General features: G+C 38.0%; 1 protein-coding gene across 2 annotated transcripts in view; it reads left to right on the top strand.

The window, feature by feature from the left end:
• Window positions 1-16,272, top strand: part of nfat5b (nuclear factor of activated T cells 5b) — a 50,828-nt gene that overhangs the window by 18,022 nt on the left and 16,534 nt on the right. For both annotated transcript variants that reach the window (XM_084404456.1, XM_084404457.1), the window contains exon 2: window positions 11,184-11,309. In XM_084404456.1, the coding sequence (XP_084260582.1) occupies window positions 11,184-11,309 (126 nt within the window). The remainder of the gene's footprint in view (window positions 1-11,183; window positions 11,310-16,272) is intronic.

Here is a 16,272-nt window from a genome sequence, read left to right as displayed (position 1 = left end):
CAATTTATAATAGTCCTTTACAGTTGTTCCTTGTCAAACTGTAAGAACATGATCCCAGCTGTAAGCCATTTCACACTGTAATATCTCAGTCATTAATGTCAGGTTGGACGAAAGTCAAGATGCATTAAAAACGGACGCACACAAGAAGACCCGTCTGGAGTTTAAATTTAAATCATCAATCAATGACACGTTCGGTGACAGTGAGCTGCATTTACATGTGAGATAGAAATGGTAATAGAAATGGTAATCTATAACGTCAATTTTGGTCATGGCTTGTCTTGAAAAATGAAGACAATTTGACGTTCGTCGTAGAATTCACACTGCAGGATTGTGCGTCAAATCTTCGGACACTGCCAGAATTTCGTCGGAGGTCAAATTTGATCATTTTATCATATTAATTTGCTGCCGGTGAACATGTCAAACTACCAATCAAAGACTTCAGATTTCGGGACCAGACCTGCGCAGTAGTGAGCAGGAAGTAAAGCCGTGAAATCATGGCCCCGCCCTCACTCTCGGTGTGAAATTTAAACTTGAGTTTAAATCAGCGTTATAAAAACTACAGTAAATGACAGAAACCACCTTCGGAAAAAAGATATTTGAAGTGTAGTTAAATTGTTTAGTTGGTCTCAAATTATACCAGATGACGTATGTAGAGCAACAGAAATTCTACTTAGAACACTATCTTAAAAACTACTTAGAACACTATCTAAGGCTGCATCAAAAGGTAACTTCACGTCTGCTGCCATGTTGGATCCATAGATATAAACAAACTGCTTCGGTGTGTCGCATAGATGTCGTCATCGTCTTGCTGCTCCCTCCCCGTTCTGTGATTGGTCCCCTCGCTGAGGCGAAAATCTGGTCCATGGAATCCAGGCTGCCTAGCAGCGTGAATAAAATCGCGCTGCGCGCAAGGCAGCATGGGGAAACCCAGGCTACTCAGACGGCCAAATCGTGACCAAAATCGTACAGTGTGCACCCAGCTTAAAATAATCTTTCTTTTAAGAACTGTTTCATGAATGGAACCAAAATGGTTATTTAATGGCATTGCTGTGAAAAACCCGTTTAGAACTAGTTTATGGAATGTAATACATTAACCTACACTGTAAAAAATTAAACCGTGATTTTTACGGTAAAAAACCGGCAGCTGTGGTTGCCAGTACTTTACCGTCAAAAATACGGTAGCAACGTTATTGGTTTTACAGACTTAACTTTAAATTTACAGTAATAAACCGTAATTCATTATCTGATGTAATGTGAATTTAACATCCTATTGAAATAGTAATACCTGTTTTGTACCATTGTAATACACTGATAACCAACAATCACAGCAGTGATGAGAGTCACATGATCAATCAAAGCTCATCACAAGCAGCTCTTCCACAAGAAATGTAATACTAATAGAAGCTGCACAGTGTCATTCACACAAACATTAAACACCATCATGGTAACACACATGAAATTTTAAAAATGCAATAAACATTAATTTAACAACATTAAATGTAACATAAAACCCTAATGTACATAACTGATTAGAACAAACTAAGAAAACTATGAAGAAACAGTTATTTTAACAAAAATAGATCAAATGTGAAGTGTCACACAGGGAATTGTGGGAATGTCAATTTACGGTTTTTCACTGTAAATTATACAATGAGTTGTTCTTTTTCACTTTCAAAAACTGTAAATTTAACGGTATTTTACAGTAAAATTACATTAAATGTAATTAACAGTTTTTCACTGTAGCATTTTTACAGTATTTTACCGTTAAAATCACGATAATTTTTTACAGTGTACATGTGATGGGAAGCATGTGGTGGCACGCAGAATGAAATAAACATCCTCCTTATGGTACACTCCGTTCCTCCACCCTGTCCCAGGTTGGTCTGTAAAGTCCCCCTTTGCATCCGCCTCAAGGTTAGGCCATTGTTTAGCCCATAGCTATTGACGCTGGACTAAGAGTGTCTATCTATCCTCCTGGCCTCTGTTACAGTAAGACCTCTTGACATAATTGTAAAATCTAGGCCATGTGATCTGTTGCCCTTGGACGTTCTCATTATCGATTGCCCTTATGGGACAGAGGGCAGATCCCATTACTCTGGTCCAGAGCTTAAACTGAAGTGGACGCTGGTTGTGTTTTCTCTGAATGATGGAGTGCTCAGTGTGTCTGACTTTTGTGACTTTCTGAATAGGAGTAGGATGTTGTCATACTTCAGCTCTTCTCTGAATGTCGGACTACAGATTGTTGTAGCTGTCATTGCCACATCTGTCATTGTGCTTGTGCTCAGACCATGACTTTTCTGACTAGTCTGATAGTATTTGTTAAAAATATAATTTCGACTAAAGACACTGTAAAAAGCATGAGAATGATCTCTTTAGAATATTGAGAGAAAACAATTGTTGATGACAAATTTAATGTTGACAGTGACAGTTTGATTAATGGTATGACAATTTAGCAATTTAGGACAAAAAAAAGTAAACAAGACCTGTGACTGAGATATCATACAATGCAAGAAACTGTCTTGCCGTGTAAATTGCCATCCAGTTAGGTCAATTTGTGTACTTATCAAAATCAATTAGTATCCTCATAGTACATTCTCTCCAAATACAAAAAAGGTTGGTAACACTTTATTTTAGTGTCCTTTTTATTTTATTTTAGTGCGAGTACCTTATTAACCAGTGAATTAAATTGAGTGTGTGAGTGGAGGGAATATCCATGCAGATGAGATGATTTAGATCAGATGGGAAAGCATTGATCCATTGTTATGTTCCACTTCCTAAAAGTTTGGGTCAGAGTCTGGGTTGACAGAGTTTCATGACAGATCACAAGTGTTTTGGCTTGTAAATGAACATTCCTGATCATCTCAGATGGTGCTTTGCTTATAACTACAATACTTATAATTCCAAATATAGCTGCATATATTTGCATTTGTTTTACATTAGCAAACAAATAGACAAAATACTCGGAACTAGTGTCATTTAAAAAAAAAATTAAGTTGCAGTATTAAGACTTTTATTATGTAAGACTTTTTTTTGTGCATTTTTAATAGTTGATTTTTTTTAAAGTTTTTTTTAATTTAAATGTGAACAGCTGATATCATGTATTTTATAGTCACACCATAAGAGCAATTTTATTCTCAACTCAACATTCTGGTTTAAAATATTTATGATTTCCGCATACCACTGCATCCATATGAAAAATATGAACTTGTATTTCAAGATTTTTATTTACATTTATTGTCATTCAACTTCAAAATAGAACTGCACGATTAATCATTAAAAGTATAAAAATAAATAAAATAATTAAAATCAAATTACATACATTAAAATAAAAAAATACATATTTTTAAATAGACTGCAGCAATTAACATTTTGTCAGAACCTCTAGTAAATTACATGTTATTTTGTTTAGTTGTCTGTTCAGAATCATGAGAGAATCATGATCTCTGTTTAAAATAAGAAACAATTATCCAGAATCATGCAGCTCTTCAAAATTTGAGTGTTATATTCGCCGTTTCTTTGTAATAAATTGTAAAATTGACTTTCGATTTCTGACCATTTTTTTTTTAAAATGTACTTCATTTTATCTATAGTACGTACATATGACAGACAGCCTCCCATACACACATTTTGTTTAATGACATAAATGTACAACTTTAGACAGTTTCTACTTTTTTATCTCTCTCTCTCTCTCTCTCTGGTTTGCTAGTGACAAAACAGACAGGACAGCAACTGTTGCCTTGTTTTTCTCCTCATATAGTGCACCCATTTAAATTTCCCTTTACCACCTACTTAATGCTCAGAATACTTGGAGATGTAGGCTGCGCTTTGCTCCTGGTTGCTATGGTGCCATCGGCAGCAGGGTGGAATAAGTAATAAACATTTGTAGAGTGTTATAAATGATTCCCTACTTAAATCCTCTTGTCCTTTGAATGGAGCCTTTCACCTTGTAAATCTTTAAAAGCACTGTCTGTATCAGGGCCGTCTGGATCACTTTTATCCCACATACCACTGCAGATAATAAAATACAATGCTCACCTCTGACTTGCATTAAAAGCACATTTCTGATTCTTGCTTTAGCAATTCAGACACACTGAAAAAAAAAATAGTTTTGTTCAGTAAATATATTGGGGGAAAAAAACCTGTCAAAACCTGCACTGCCCAGTCCTTCAACCCTATCCACAATCTCCTCAACCCTTTGTCTCCCTGATAAATTCGCCTCATTCTGAGTGTTCGCCAGTCCAGCCCTGAAATGTCGACCCACTAGCTTCACCTAGAACCTCCGCGTGGGTGTCACTCCACCTCGGCCTGTTGACCAGTCGGCTCCACCTGGGGCCGTTGTCCCTATGGTTCCACTGGGCTTCTTCATCCCTCCGGCTCCACCTTGGTCAGTCGTCACACTGCCATCTCCATGGACTTAGGGGACTTAGTCTGTGACTCGTCCCTCCACCCCTTTGGCTCTGGCGGGCTCCTCCATCCCTCCAGCTCTGCCTCTGCACCACCCTGCCCTCCAGGACCTTCTGTGTCGCCTGATCCCTCCAGTTCTCCTCCTGGGACTCCACCGCCAAGAGCTACATCTCGGCACGTGGTCCCCCTGGTTCCTACTGCCAAGCCTCCACCATGGCTCCTCCCTCTCGACTCCACCATGGGCTTGCGTCCTGGCCCTCCTGCCCTGGCTCTTACCGTTGTCTTCTTACCTGTGTTCCTGCAACCAAAGCCCCCTCCCACCCTCCTCTGTTGTACTTTTTGTGAAGTTAAAGAGGCGCGAGGACGCGTCACCTCGCTGGGGGGATATGTCATGGGTGATCTGTGTTCTGTGTATGTTTGGGTGGGTTTTCATGAGTTTCCTATGTTTCAGTTAGATACTGTGGTTTCTCATTGTTTGATTATTGTTTGCACCTGTTGTTCATTTCATTAATTAGTATGGTCTGTATTTATGCTCCATGTTTCTTTCAGTTGATTTTCAGTTCTCATGTATATAGCGGTTGTTCTGTATATAGCGAGTGTTGTGTTAAATAAATATTCACACTTCTGCGAATAGGTCAGTTTTTCTCACCTTTATTGCAAAAACATAAACAGTTCTTATATTTGTAATAATATTTTGCAGTATTACTGTTATTACTGTATTTTCTATCAAATAAATGCAGCCTTGGTGAGCATAAGAGACTTCTTTCAAAAATATAAAAACAAATTATATGTTTCCAAACTTTTGACAGATACTGTAAATATATTGAAAAAATCAGAAATATCCTGATACTGAATCTTTGTCAAAAAACTAAAATGTCTACAAGGTCATTCAAATGAATCATATCTGATTCATTCAATGCCCATCAATTCATAAATAATACCAAGATTTGGTCTGAATATTAGTTAGGTAACATGACTGCATACTGAGCAATGTCATCATGAGCTAATTAATATTCATGAGCTCAGTGACGTCACTTACTCCTTTGTAATCTGTTTCCCACCTCTGTTTTGCCTGTGATTTGACAGTCTTTTTTGGCAGTTCACATTTCTGCTTGACAAGCCTCTAAGCTACTTCACAAAACCTGTTTAGCTAGTTAAATAAAGCAAGAGGATCAAGCCAAAAAGCTAACAAGAGAAAAAACACGAGGGGCTAACGGGGAGCTGACGGGCCACCAGCCAAAAACACTGGCACTCTAGCGTATCCAGGGCTAATCAGAACAAGTGCCAGGAATCTGCAATAGTGAATGAAAGTGTGAATAAGAGTTCGGAATTACTTGCATAATGTGTTTTTCCTTCCTTTACTTTTGTCCTTTCATGCACAATGGGCTCAAATATGTTCAGTTTTATGGTTCGAGAGCATGAATTTCAGTCAATCGTCCACGTGTGGCCGAACTTCTGTGTTATTAAGATTACAATAATGACACATATAGCGTGACAACATCTCATCTGACAGCAGATACTCAATCAGGTTGTGTTTTTCTCAAGCACTCTTTACTTAAACTGCGTCTGACAGAAGAGTCAACAGCTTTCATGCACGTCTTTTTTTTTTTTTTTAAGAATTACGTTTTTGTTGTTTCTTTGACTACACACTACGCGACCCACTCAAAACAGTCTTGCGACCCAAAGGCAGGTTGAGAAACACTGTTACAAGCGACTCAAACTTGAGGAGATTGAGCTACGCTTTTGCAAATTGATGATCGCACTAAACCATATTGCAATTATGGTTTATTTCGATATCCCTTAAAGTCATAATTGTATTATATTATAACACATGCAGGAACATTAAATCAATCACAGGGATAGTTCACAAGAAAAATTGAATGAAAAGCAGCACGGAGATTCAGATAAATTTCTTCTTTTGTGTTACATGGAAAAAGCAAATCTTCTGGGTTTAGGTGAGAACAACACAAGGAAGAGTAAATGTCGGAATTTTCTTCTTGCCCTTTAATTCAGTGTAAGTGTGTTTTGGCATCAGATCTAGTCTGAACAAGAAAGAAGCTTGAAAGTGAGAAATTGTTTTGTAGAAGCAATGAAATCATAATGTTTACCAAGTTAATATTGCTCTTTGTTTTTCTTTTCCCTAGTGAAAGAAAAACTGTGTTTTGGGACATGAACAGCAGCCACCGTGTCCTGTTTGTGTGGGAAGAAACTGCAGCAAAATAGGAATTTTCTCTCTTAAAATGAGTGGAAACACTTAGAAACAATCCAGGTACTGATTCTGCAGCCGCAGTCTTAGTGCACAGCGCATATTTTCTGTCTATGTGGTTGGCAATCTGTTTACTGGAAGGGTTCTGTGCACACGGCACATGTTCCTGCATGTGCAGACCAGCCTAAGAAGACAAAAATTGGAAACGGTTATGCAGGGAAAGAGCAGGATTTGGGTACTATCCTGTCTTAAATGTGATTTAATGTGCTTGCTGGCATAGGAAAAAAAACTACTGATGTTAATTGGAAGCAGACTCAATTACTATTGTTCAGAGCTGTGAGGATTCAGAAGCAAATTCCAAGCATACAGTGCATCCTTTCTGCAAGAATCTGCATGTTGGTCCTTCTTAAGCAACATGCCATGAAAGGTGTTTAAAATATCACTAAACTTTATTGTAATCGACATGGTACCATGCAGAAAGATGCAAGCTCCAGAAATTAAATAATTCTGTATCAAATAGACAATGATATGTGGAAAAAGTAATGGTGGTTATGCAAGAACTGTGATGTTTTTGGTCTCAAGACCTTTAAAATCCACTTTCCTAGGCTTGTTTGATTTAGAAACAGAGAGTGTCTGTTGCTCCCCGTCTCGCCTCTGTAAACTGTGTTCACGGCCTTACTGAGAATTTGCCTTTACCTGCCCCCATGTTTGCATCTGTTTCAGGCCATATAAGAGATGAATTTGTTCTCAGGATTTAAGAGGCCTTTAAACATACCTGTGCTTTTCACATTTTATTTTCTGTAGGACTGCTTGAAATCATCTAAGCATCTATTACATTGTAGATGCAGATGGAAAGAGTGTGAACATGCAGATATCCTCAGATCTGGAAAATTGTTTGTTCTCCAATGTGCAGAGACTTCTACAAGTAAACCATGTGTGATTGTAGGCCCCAAAAGAGTTTAAACAGTGTGATTCCATGGAGTTTTGCAAACATGCTTGCTTTGTTGGAGGGCCTTGTTCAGCCAATGGTGTGATTGGAGGTGTGGCTACCTGTTTGTCTGACCAATGGGAGATGGAGGGCATTGTAAGTGATTAGGAAATCTGTTTGTAAGCCATTGTTTTGCATTACACTGGTGGACACAAATCCCTAAATTTGCTAATGCTGTCCCTTGCAAAGCATGCTGGGAATTACAGATCCACTGCATTTCTAAAACGCATTGTGAGCTAAGTTGATGGTAGAGACCATTGGTGGCAAAGGCTCTACGATCTACTTAAGCTCATGATGCTTTTGAGAAATGCAGCCCTGGGCAGTGGATCTGTACCAGCATGCTTTGCAAGGGACTGCATTAGTAGAGTGCAATTAGAGATTAAGTGTTATTTTATGTGTTTTGCACTTGCAGTAAAGGGAATGTTTGTCATGGGAATGTTAATGTTTAATGTTCAGTTGGACATTTAGAGGAGTTTCTGTTATTGAATGTTGTTTTTACCATTGTGCTGAAGAGTAGCGCTGTCAATTGCGATTTTCACTTGGTGCAACATGATGTGTATAATAACCCCAAATCACAATTTCTCATTGAAGCACAATTCTCAGATCAGCAAGGAACAGCCAAACACAAACCTTTTCTTCTTCTTTGTCCTTCAGAGAAAGATGTCCTGCAGCTGACACGAGTCACTACTATACTGCCCTCTATAGGTGTAGTGGAGTCGTAGTGCTCATGTGTTGAATGTGTCCATCCTTGAATGTGTCCATTGCAAATTGTAAATTGAGTCAATGTAACTCAATTAAGTTAAAATAGCATGTTAAATAAACCTGATTGAATTAGGTTACAACAACAAAATTAGAATTTTCAGGTAGAATCAGGTAGAAATACCTCCTTAAAGCAACAACTGCACGTTCACTTTTTACAGTGAAGGTTTTTTTTTACTCAATTTTAAAGAACCACCTTTTTTTTTTTTTTGCCAAAAAGGAGAAATGTCTTATATGATTGCATAATGATTTCTTGTTTAATTGGTTATTTAAATTTTAAGCTGTTTAATTCATAAAATTGAATCAAAACAAAATGAGTTAATACTAAATCCATAAAATGATACTATGATGTGAAGCACCTGACAGAATAGTGTGGCATCTAAGTTATTTTTGCATGGATGCTTCAACTGCAATGCAATATATAACAGAATATAATTTCTTAACCAAACTGTGCTGCCCAATACTATAAATATAGATATTCGAAGGGGTTGGGGCTGACAAAAAATTTGGAAATCCCTGACCTAAAACGTTAAGATAGCTCAACCCACTGATCAGATTTGTATCTGTATTTGTATCCTTCGTAGGTATCCTCATTTCCATTCACATTTAATATGGCGTCAGGCAAGGCAACCCTCACTAAGGTGACTGGTATATTTTTTCCATTAACCCACCATTGGCAGGTGTGACCATTAGGCTAATTATATTATATATTATATATTATATTTTCATCATTTGAGACCACACAACTGTGAGAGATGATCTGCATGGAAACATTAGAATCTCAAGGTTGAGAATTGAGGATTTGACTATGGACAGATGGACAACAGTTATTTTTTTTCCATTAACTTATTTATTTTTTGTGCTTGATATGGGCTAACTGGTGGGAACAGTATACAATCACCATTTGACTTCTCAAATTCCTCTTCCCTTTGTAGCAGCCTTGTTTTCAAAGTAGTACTGATCAGAGTCCTGAACAAGGATTGAAGGCTTTGTGTTCTTGTTCTGTTAAAATAACCCACTACAATCACAAGAGTGGTGACTAAGGCCTCTGGCATGCCAAAAATAGTATTTATCACTTACTATTGGTGTAGAATAAGCAGTCAGGACTTTTCTCATGTTTTTTCCATGTCTTTGGCCAGGCTGTGTAAGGTTCAGAAAGACACTGTATACCTGGAATTGGACTGACAGATGTAGATGACTTTTATGGTCATGGAAAAGTACTGAAATAAATTTTGCGGTGATTATCAGGCCCTGCCTGGCGATAATCCACTTGAAATGAGATATTGGAAATTCACTGCATATATCAGTTGCCACAAAAAGAAATCTGTGCAAGGCTATTTTGACTTGCAGTGTTTTACTGAGACATAGGGGCCCGTTCACACGACACCATTTTCAACTAAAACTTTTTATGCGTTTTTGGCCACTCATTTACATGCCAACTGTGTTTTGGGGGCCTGAAATTGCAAACCTTTGAAAACTTTCATAGTGTACGTTTTTTAAAACTATACCGTTATGGTCTCTGTGTAAACTATGAAAACGGTGACATCATGCACATGCAAATTACGTGTTCAGGCAATATGTGCGTAGTGTTTTTATACAAAGTCACATCGCCATCTACTGGCCTGGCAGGGTAATACAGCATTTTTTGTCATTTTCGCGGATCTGTGTGAATGGGTATCGTTTTGACAGCTTTGTCATCTGTATGTGAAAAACTCTCCGTTTTTAGTACATCGTTGTTGTGTACAGGGTTCGAATGATGATTTCATCTTTGTGGGGGTCTCTAAAAAAAAAGTAGCCTATGAGCAGGCGCGGTGTAGCTTACTAATGTAAATAAATAAAAATGTTTAATAAAAAAGTGTTGCTAACACGATTCAATTTAAATAGTACATTTGGTTTAATTAGTCGTTTAATGAGATCTAATATATGTTGTTAGTGGTGAGAATTTTCACGTGAATAAATAAATAGATCCGACAATTTTAAGCGTGTATTTAAGTGGTCCAGTGGCAGAATGTAATGGGTTCTAATCCGCACTCATATAGGTTCTTTTTTTTCTCATCAAAACCGATTATGTTTATCAGTGGTTCTATATCAGGCAAGGACACGTTTGTGTGCATATTGCTTTGTAATTTCACTGGAACGAATAGAGAGTCCACAACGGATTGAAGCGCGCGTCCGAGTGAAGACTGTGCGCGAGCCACAAGAGAACACAGTATCCGCGCCACTGATCACAGCGGCAATGAGCACTTTGATCACTTAAAAAACAACACATTGCAGCACTAGATCGCCTCTTATTTAAAAAAACGAACTAAATGAATGCTCTGCTAGTTAACTGAAGATGTTTTATTTATTTGTATTGGTATATTAGTGCCGCGATATGTTTCAAAAGTGGTGGGGACAATATCGACCTTAGCAAAAAGTGGTGGGGACATGTCCCACCCGCAAATTACGCCTATGTTAAAATAACACTTGCCTGATGGGTTATGCTACTGCTAGATCGGACGTTGACGTCACTCCTGTGAGTTGAGAAAAGTCAGTAAAAGTCCTGGCAGAAAGCGAAGCATAAGGATGTAGTGTGATGACGATCCGAGATCCCGCGAGATCCATGTGTTTGGCATCTTGTCCTATCTTTTAAGTCACTTTATTTGTAATTTAAAATAATGGTGCTGATGATTTTTAGAGACCCCAACAGGTGTGTGATTTTACTGCTTTCATGGGAGCTCATCCTCTCTCTATGGGAGCTCAGCTCCCACTGGCTCCCACGTAATTCGAACCATGGTTGTGTAAACGTACCCATAATTAATGGATTTCTCTTCTGATTCCCTCTAGAGTCAGTATATGATCTTCTCCCGAAAGAGCTGCAGCTGCCATCTTCTAGAGAGCAGAACGCAGCCGCTATGAGTCAAAAAAGTGGTGGAGAGGCGGGACCTCCTCCGTCAACAGCTCTCGCCGCAGGTAAGCTTGGCTTTTGTCTTTTAAGCCATCTTTTCTCTCAAGCTGACTTGAGTCTGATGCTGAAGACTGGAACTAAGGCCTACATCAAGATGCATATTCAGCTGCCCTTTTTTTTTCTGTGGTTGATTAATTTGGTTAATGAAAAATGGTCTCTATATGACAGGTGGTTTGAAGGGAGGGCTTGTGACATCAGACGAAAAAGGAAAGTCGTTTCAGAGGTGGAGCGAGTTTTGATAAAAGATTACAGAGAACATGCACTGATGAATTGTTCACAATAGGACCAGGAACGTGCATTAAGATGTAAATAGGAACCTTTTTTTAATTTCAGTTTTAATCAAACAATATAAAGAAAACTGTTTTAATGGTAAACATTAAAACAATACTCATTATTTAATTACAAAATATAAATCTGATTGCATTTAGCATGGATTGCGGTCTTTTACCAAAATCTAGATCCTGTTGTGAATGTTGGTCCTTGTTGGAAGAATATAAAGAAAAGCCTTCAAAAAGCCTTTTTATGGAAAAAAAAATCTATATTTCAGAGTAAACAAAAATATTTTTGGGGCATTAGAGTAGCAAACATGCTTTGCAAATAGTAATTAAATATCAGTCCTATTTTATTTATTTATTATTTAACAGTGATTAACAATTAGTAAAATAATAATAATCTTCTACTACTACTACTACTAATAATAAACTCACATCATTAATAAAAAATATAATTTAACAAAGCAGTCAGACTGTCTTCCCTTGTGAAATTCCAGTTTGCTCTCCAGCATTTTTTTAGTTTTATGAATGAACGCAATTGGCTCAGTGCCTTTAGGTCCCACATTCCCAATCTCATTTGGTTTTGCACTGAAAAAAATGTGAGAAAAACAAAACAAAATAACAAATAAGGTTATTCTGTTTAGAATAAAATTCCAATGAGAAAAATCAACATGTGCAAAATGTATTCTCAGAAATTCTATATACAACATATATATATATATTCTCAGAAATGCATGCATAATTGGCAAATGCTTTCTAAAGGATTTTCAATTCAAACTCCTCCTGACTTCCACTGAACACTGAGAAAAGAAACTGTCCACAAAACACTCCTCAGAACTTTTCTTTTGAGTTCCTATTTGTACATTCAAAATGCAATTCACTTTAGTTTCTTTTACTCTGCCCCTTTATCAAAGTGCCCAGGTTTAGGGTGAGTTTCTGTAAGCCAGAAGTCTGTTGCCTTTGGACATCTGTACCTAACTGCAGCCAAATGCATCCCTCTGACGAGGCAGGACATGCTGGCTGCAGCTGAAGGAAGGTGACGTATTTTCCAGCTTAAATGAATTTCATTGTGGGATTTTAGGTTTCACTGCAAATTGGACTTGCTTCTTCTGGCTATTTTCTCCTCCTGTTTAATTAATATTTTGTTTGTGTATCTTTTTATTCTTGAATCAAGAATATGTTCTTAGCAATCAAACATGTGCTCATTGTATTTGCTATTTGTTTGACTTATTGTTTGGCATTCGTTTTTTTTTTTGGTTTCTTTGCTTGGTGTTTTGTTTTCATTTTGTTTTTTATTGTTTTTTTTATTTATTTCTTTGTATTTATTGTTTTGTTTCGCTTTACATTTTTGTCTCCTATTTTTTTGTTTTTTGTTTTTTTTTGTGATGGTTGTCTCTTTTTGCCATATTAATGTCCCTTCTTTACATGATCTATTCTCTCTGTTCAGAGATATTTGGGATCACCTGCATTGAGCCATTGTGTCACCGCCTTGTCTCTAACCCTAGCCCTTTATTACATTTATCATATTTTATTCTCTTTTACACTGTCTGAGTAATGTCTAACATAATTGCAAATTACTGTTCCTTTCCTAAAGGTACACTATGTAACTTTTGCTCCTCTAGTGGTTAAACAAAACTCCATGCATTTTGCTGCAGAACATTATTTTGGTTGTGCTTTGCTGTGACTGTGCGGATAAATATGGTTCTCCTGCTGCTCATACAACATTCACTACTAGGCTTAAGAGATATAACCAGTTTAGATGGAAAGGATCTCAAGCTGACTAGCTGAAGACGCGTTAGCTTTACCCATTAACAGACACGGTGCTTCCTTGAAAATAAATTCCAGCACAGCGCCGCAACAACCATAATGAAATGACCCTTCACAATAGATAATGCTTTACAATGAAGCTGCATATGACAATGTATCTGTTCAATATAATACCTGACTAACCCGTTGAGTGATAAAAACGTCATCATCTTCGCATCACTTTTACAACGTTTCAAATCCCTCAGTCCTCGCCATCTCCAAAAAGCCAAGCCAATGTTGATTCTTGTTTTATAATGAGTTCTGTCTCGTTCTCTTTTTGTCAGCAGACTCTCCTCTGTTCGGGTTTATTTAAAAAAAACTGCTGATTCCCCGGAGGTTGGAGATTTAGCTGCTCCATGTCAATCTTTCTCGCTCATTGTTGTGACAACTAACCTCTGGCACTCCCAAGTAGCTTGAGAAACTTTTCTCTAATTACGGATATGACGAGACGCGCAGGGGCGAGTAGTCTCGCGTAGCCAGATCTTCAGACTGACGGCAGAAGGTCTGGACTCTATCGCAGCTTTTCAAGGCCTAGGACCGCCCAAGAGGACGTTTGACTGATGTGCAACGCAACCAATCACAGTTCGATTTGTTCCGCGTCAAGTTTAGGGGCGTGACAATATCATGTCGGTGTCCCTACAATAACAGACCGGCGTGCATCTAATAAATTATTCATTCAAGAACTTTGTGCAAGTTTACTGTAACAATGGAGCCGCGAACTTCACCACATACTTTTGAAAATCCAGCATTGTTCATTGACACAGTTGTAAACACAGTGGCTTTCTTCTTCCACAAGTTTTTTTTTTGCGTCAAGGCATTTGTTTCCAGGCGGACCGTTAAAGAACGCGACACACGCGTCTCCCGGACATCCTGTAGAATTCAACCAATCAGATCGCGAGTGTTTCCAGAAAAGCGTGCCATATGCATCAGACGTTCAGCTTGTAAACGGTCCGTGGGCGTGGCGTCTGAGGCTGAGACTAACGAGCGAGTGACGTATGTGCGTAATTTCCCGCAAAAAAAACCATTCTTGCTACGTCTAAAATATAAAAACTTACAAATAGGCTTACTATAGTGAATCAGGGTGAGACAAAAACATGTTTTGAAGGATGATTGATGATATATTGACTCGTTATTCATATTTAGTTAATTTTGACCAAAAAAGTTACATAGTGTACCTTTAAGATTACTTTCCATGAATTATCCATATTTCTTGAAAGTATTTAATTGAATCATACATTTATGCATTTAAACACATTTAAGCATTTTTGTACTGATCATATAAATAATTTTTAACTGTAATGTTCGCCTTTTAATTCGGTTTGCCTACATGTTTTAAAGGTTCACTATGCAGAAATGTTCAGTTACTGTTTGTAAACACAACATTCAAACTTGGCCCCTCCTCATGGGCGGAGCACCACCAGAAGCCACGCCCTCTCTTTCCCCTGACACGATATCAGTTGCACAGACAGACCAACCGAACTGACTCAAGAGAATTCTAGCGGGAAGATGAGTGATGAGCTATTGAACAAATATTGTGTTTATTATGCATAAATAGCATCTTTTGTGTATATGAATGAGCACTTATGCTAATAGTTTGATGACTGGCTGTAATTTGCGAGCGAGTTTAGCCATCTTTATTCTAGCTTGCTAATAAACAATAATTACGTGTCATCATAAAAATGTAATTATAATGCGTAGTAATCTGCCGAGTTACATAAAGCAGTCAACAAAGCCATAGCTACATTAAGCACATTTTTTTTGTATATAGACAGGAGAACTTAGTGGAGCGTCCCAAACTTCAGACACAGACCCGCCCTCACCTACGCCACGTGTTGTCGACACAAAGGGCTAAAGCACAGAAATTCAAGAAGAAAATGTCAAAATACAGGCACAAGGTTGTGTCTCTGTAGACACAAACATCGCCACACACTTCTAGTGGACTATAAAACCCCTTTCACACAGAGATTCCAGAAAATACACTGATATTGATTTTGGTTCATTCACACTGGCACTGATTTTCTGGAATCTGTGCGTGCGTTCACACACATCCCATAAAGATCTCTTAAAGACACGTGACATCAGTATGACAAACACAAACATTCTTCTTTGTTAATGTGCAACGTGAACATTGCTATGCATTTAAAACCGCCGATCAAAGAGGCACATGCATCATCACTAAGACACACCCCTTACGGGATTGGTCCTGGCTTTTGTTCACACAGGGCGCGTTCCGGGACTGATCCCAGCAATGTTATTAGGTCTGCATCCCGGGGTCGAGCCCATGATCTATCCCGGGACGTGTTTGTGTTCACACAGAAGGCACTCTAGCAATTCTAGCTATGTTCTGGGATCAGCGCTCTGTGTGAAAGGGGCTTTAGTGATGATTTAGTGGCATTATTTTAGTTTGAGCCTATACTTTATTTAATTTTTTTGGAAAATCCTGCATAGTGCACCTTTAACAGAACATTCTTGATGATTATCTGTTTATCAAAATTGATATTTTGAGACTCTTTAAAGTTTTAATGCAAGGCAATACCATACATAACAATCAGAATTTCAGAGTCAGGATGACTATCTTGACCCAAATCATACATCATGATTCTGTTACGATTATTTTTAACTTTAACTTTTTTCCTTTCCCCCCCAAAAATGACCCCCTATTAAATTTAAATGTTTATTTATCCACTGATATGGAGTCAGCTCCAAGACTTCTGCTACTGTACTTAAATCAAAAAGTGTAAATCTGTCACTGCTCCCCTGTAGGAATGTGTGTCCTCCATTGGTGAATTCAGATTGCATTTTAGTTTGGTCCCTCAGGGCTCCCGTTGGCTTGTGTTACAGCTTCTATCAATAGTGAAAGCTCTGAAGGCTCAGTATAACACAACACACT

Source organism: Rutilus rutilus, assembly GCF_951802725.1.
Source record: "Rutilus rutilus genome assembly, chromosome: 3".
Classification (NCBI taxonomy): Eukaryota; Metazoa; Chordata; class Actinopteri; order Cypriniformes; family Leuciscidae; genus Rutilus; species Rutilus rutilus.
Note: the sequence above shows the minus strand (reverse complement) of the source record. Positions and strands in the feature narration are given on the sequence as shown.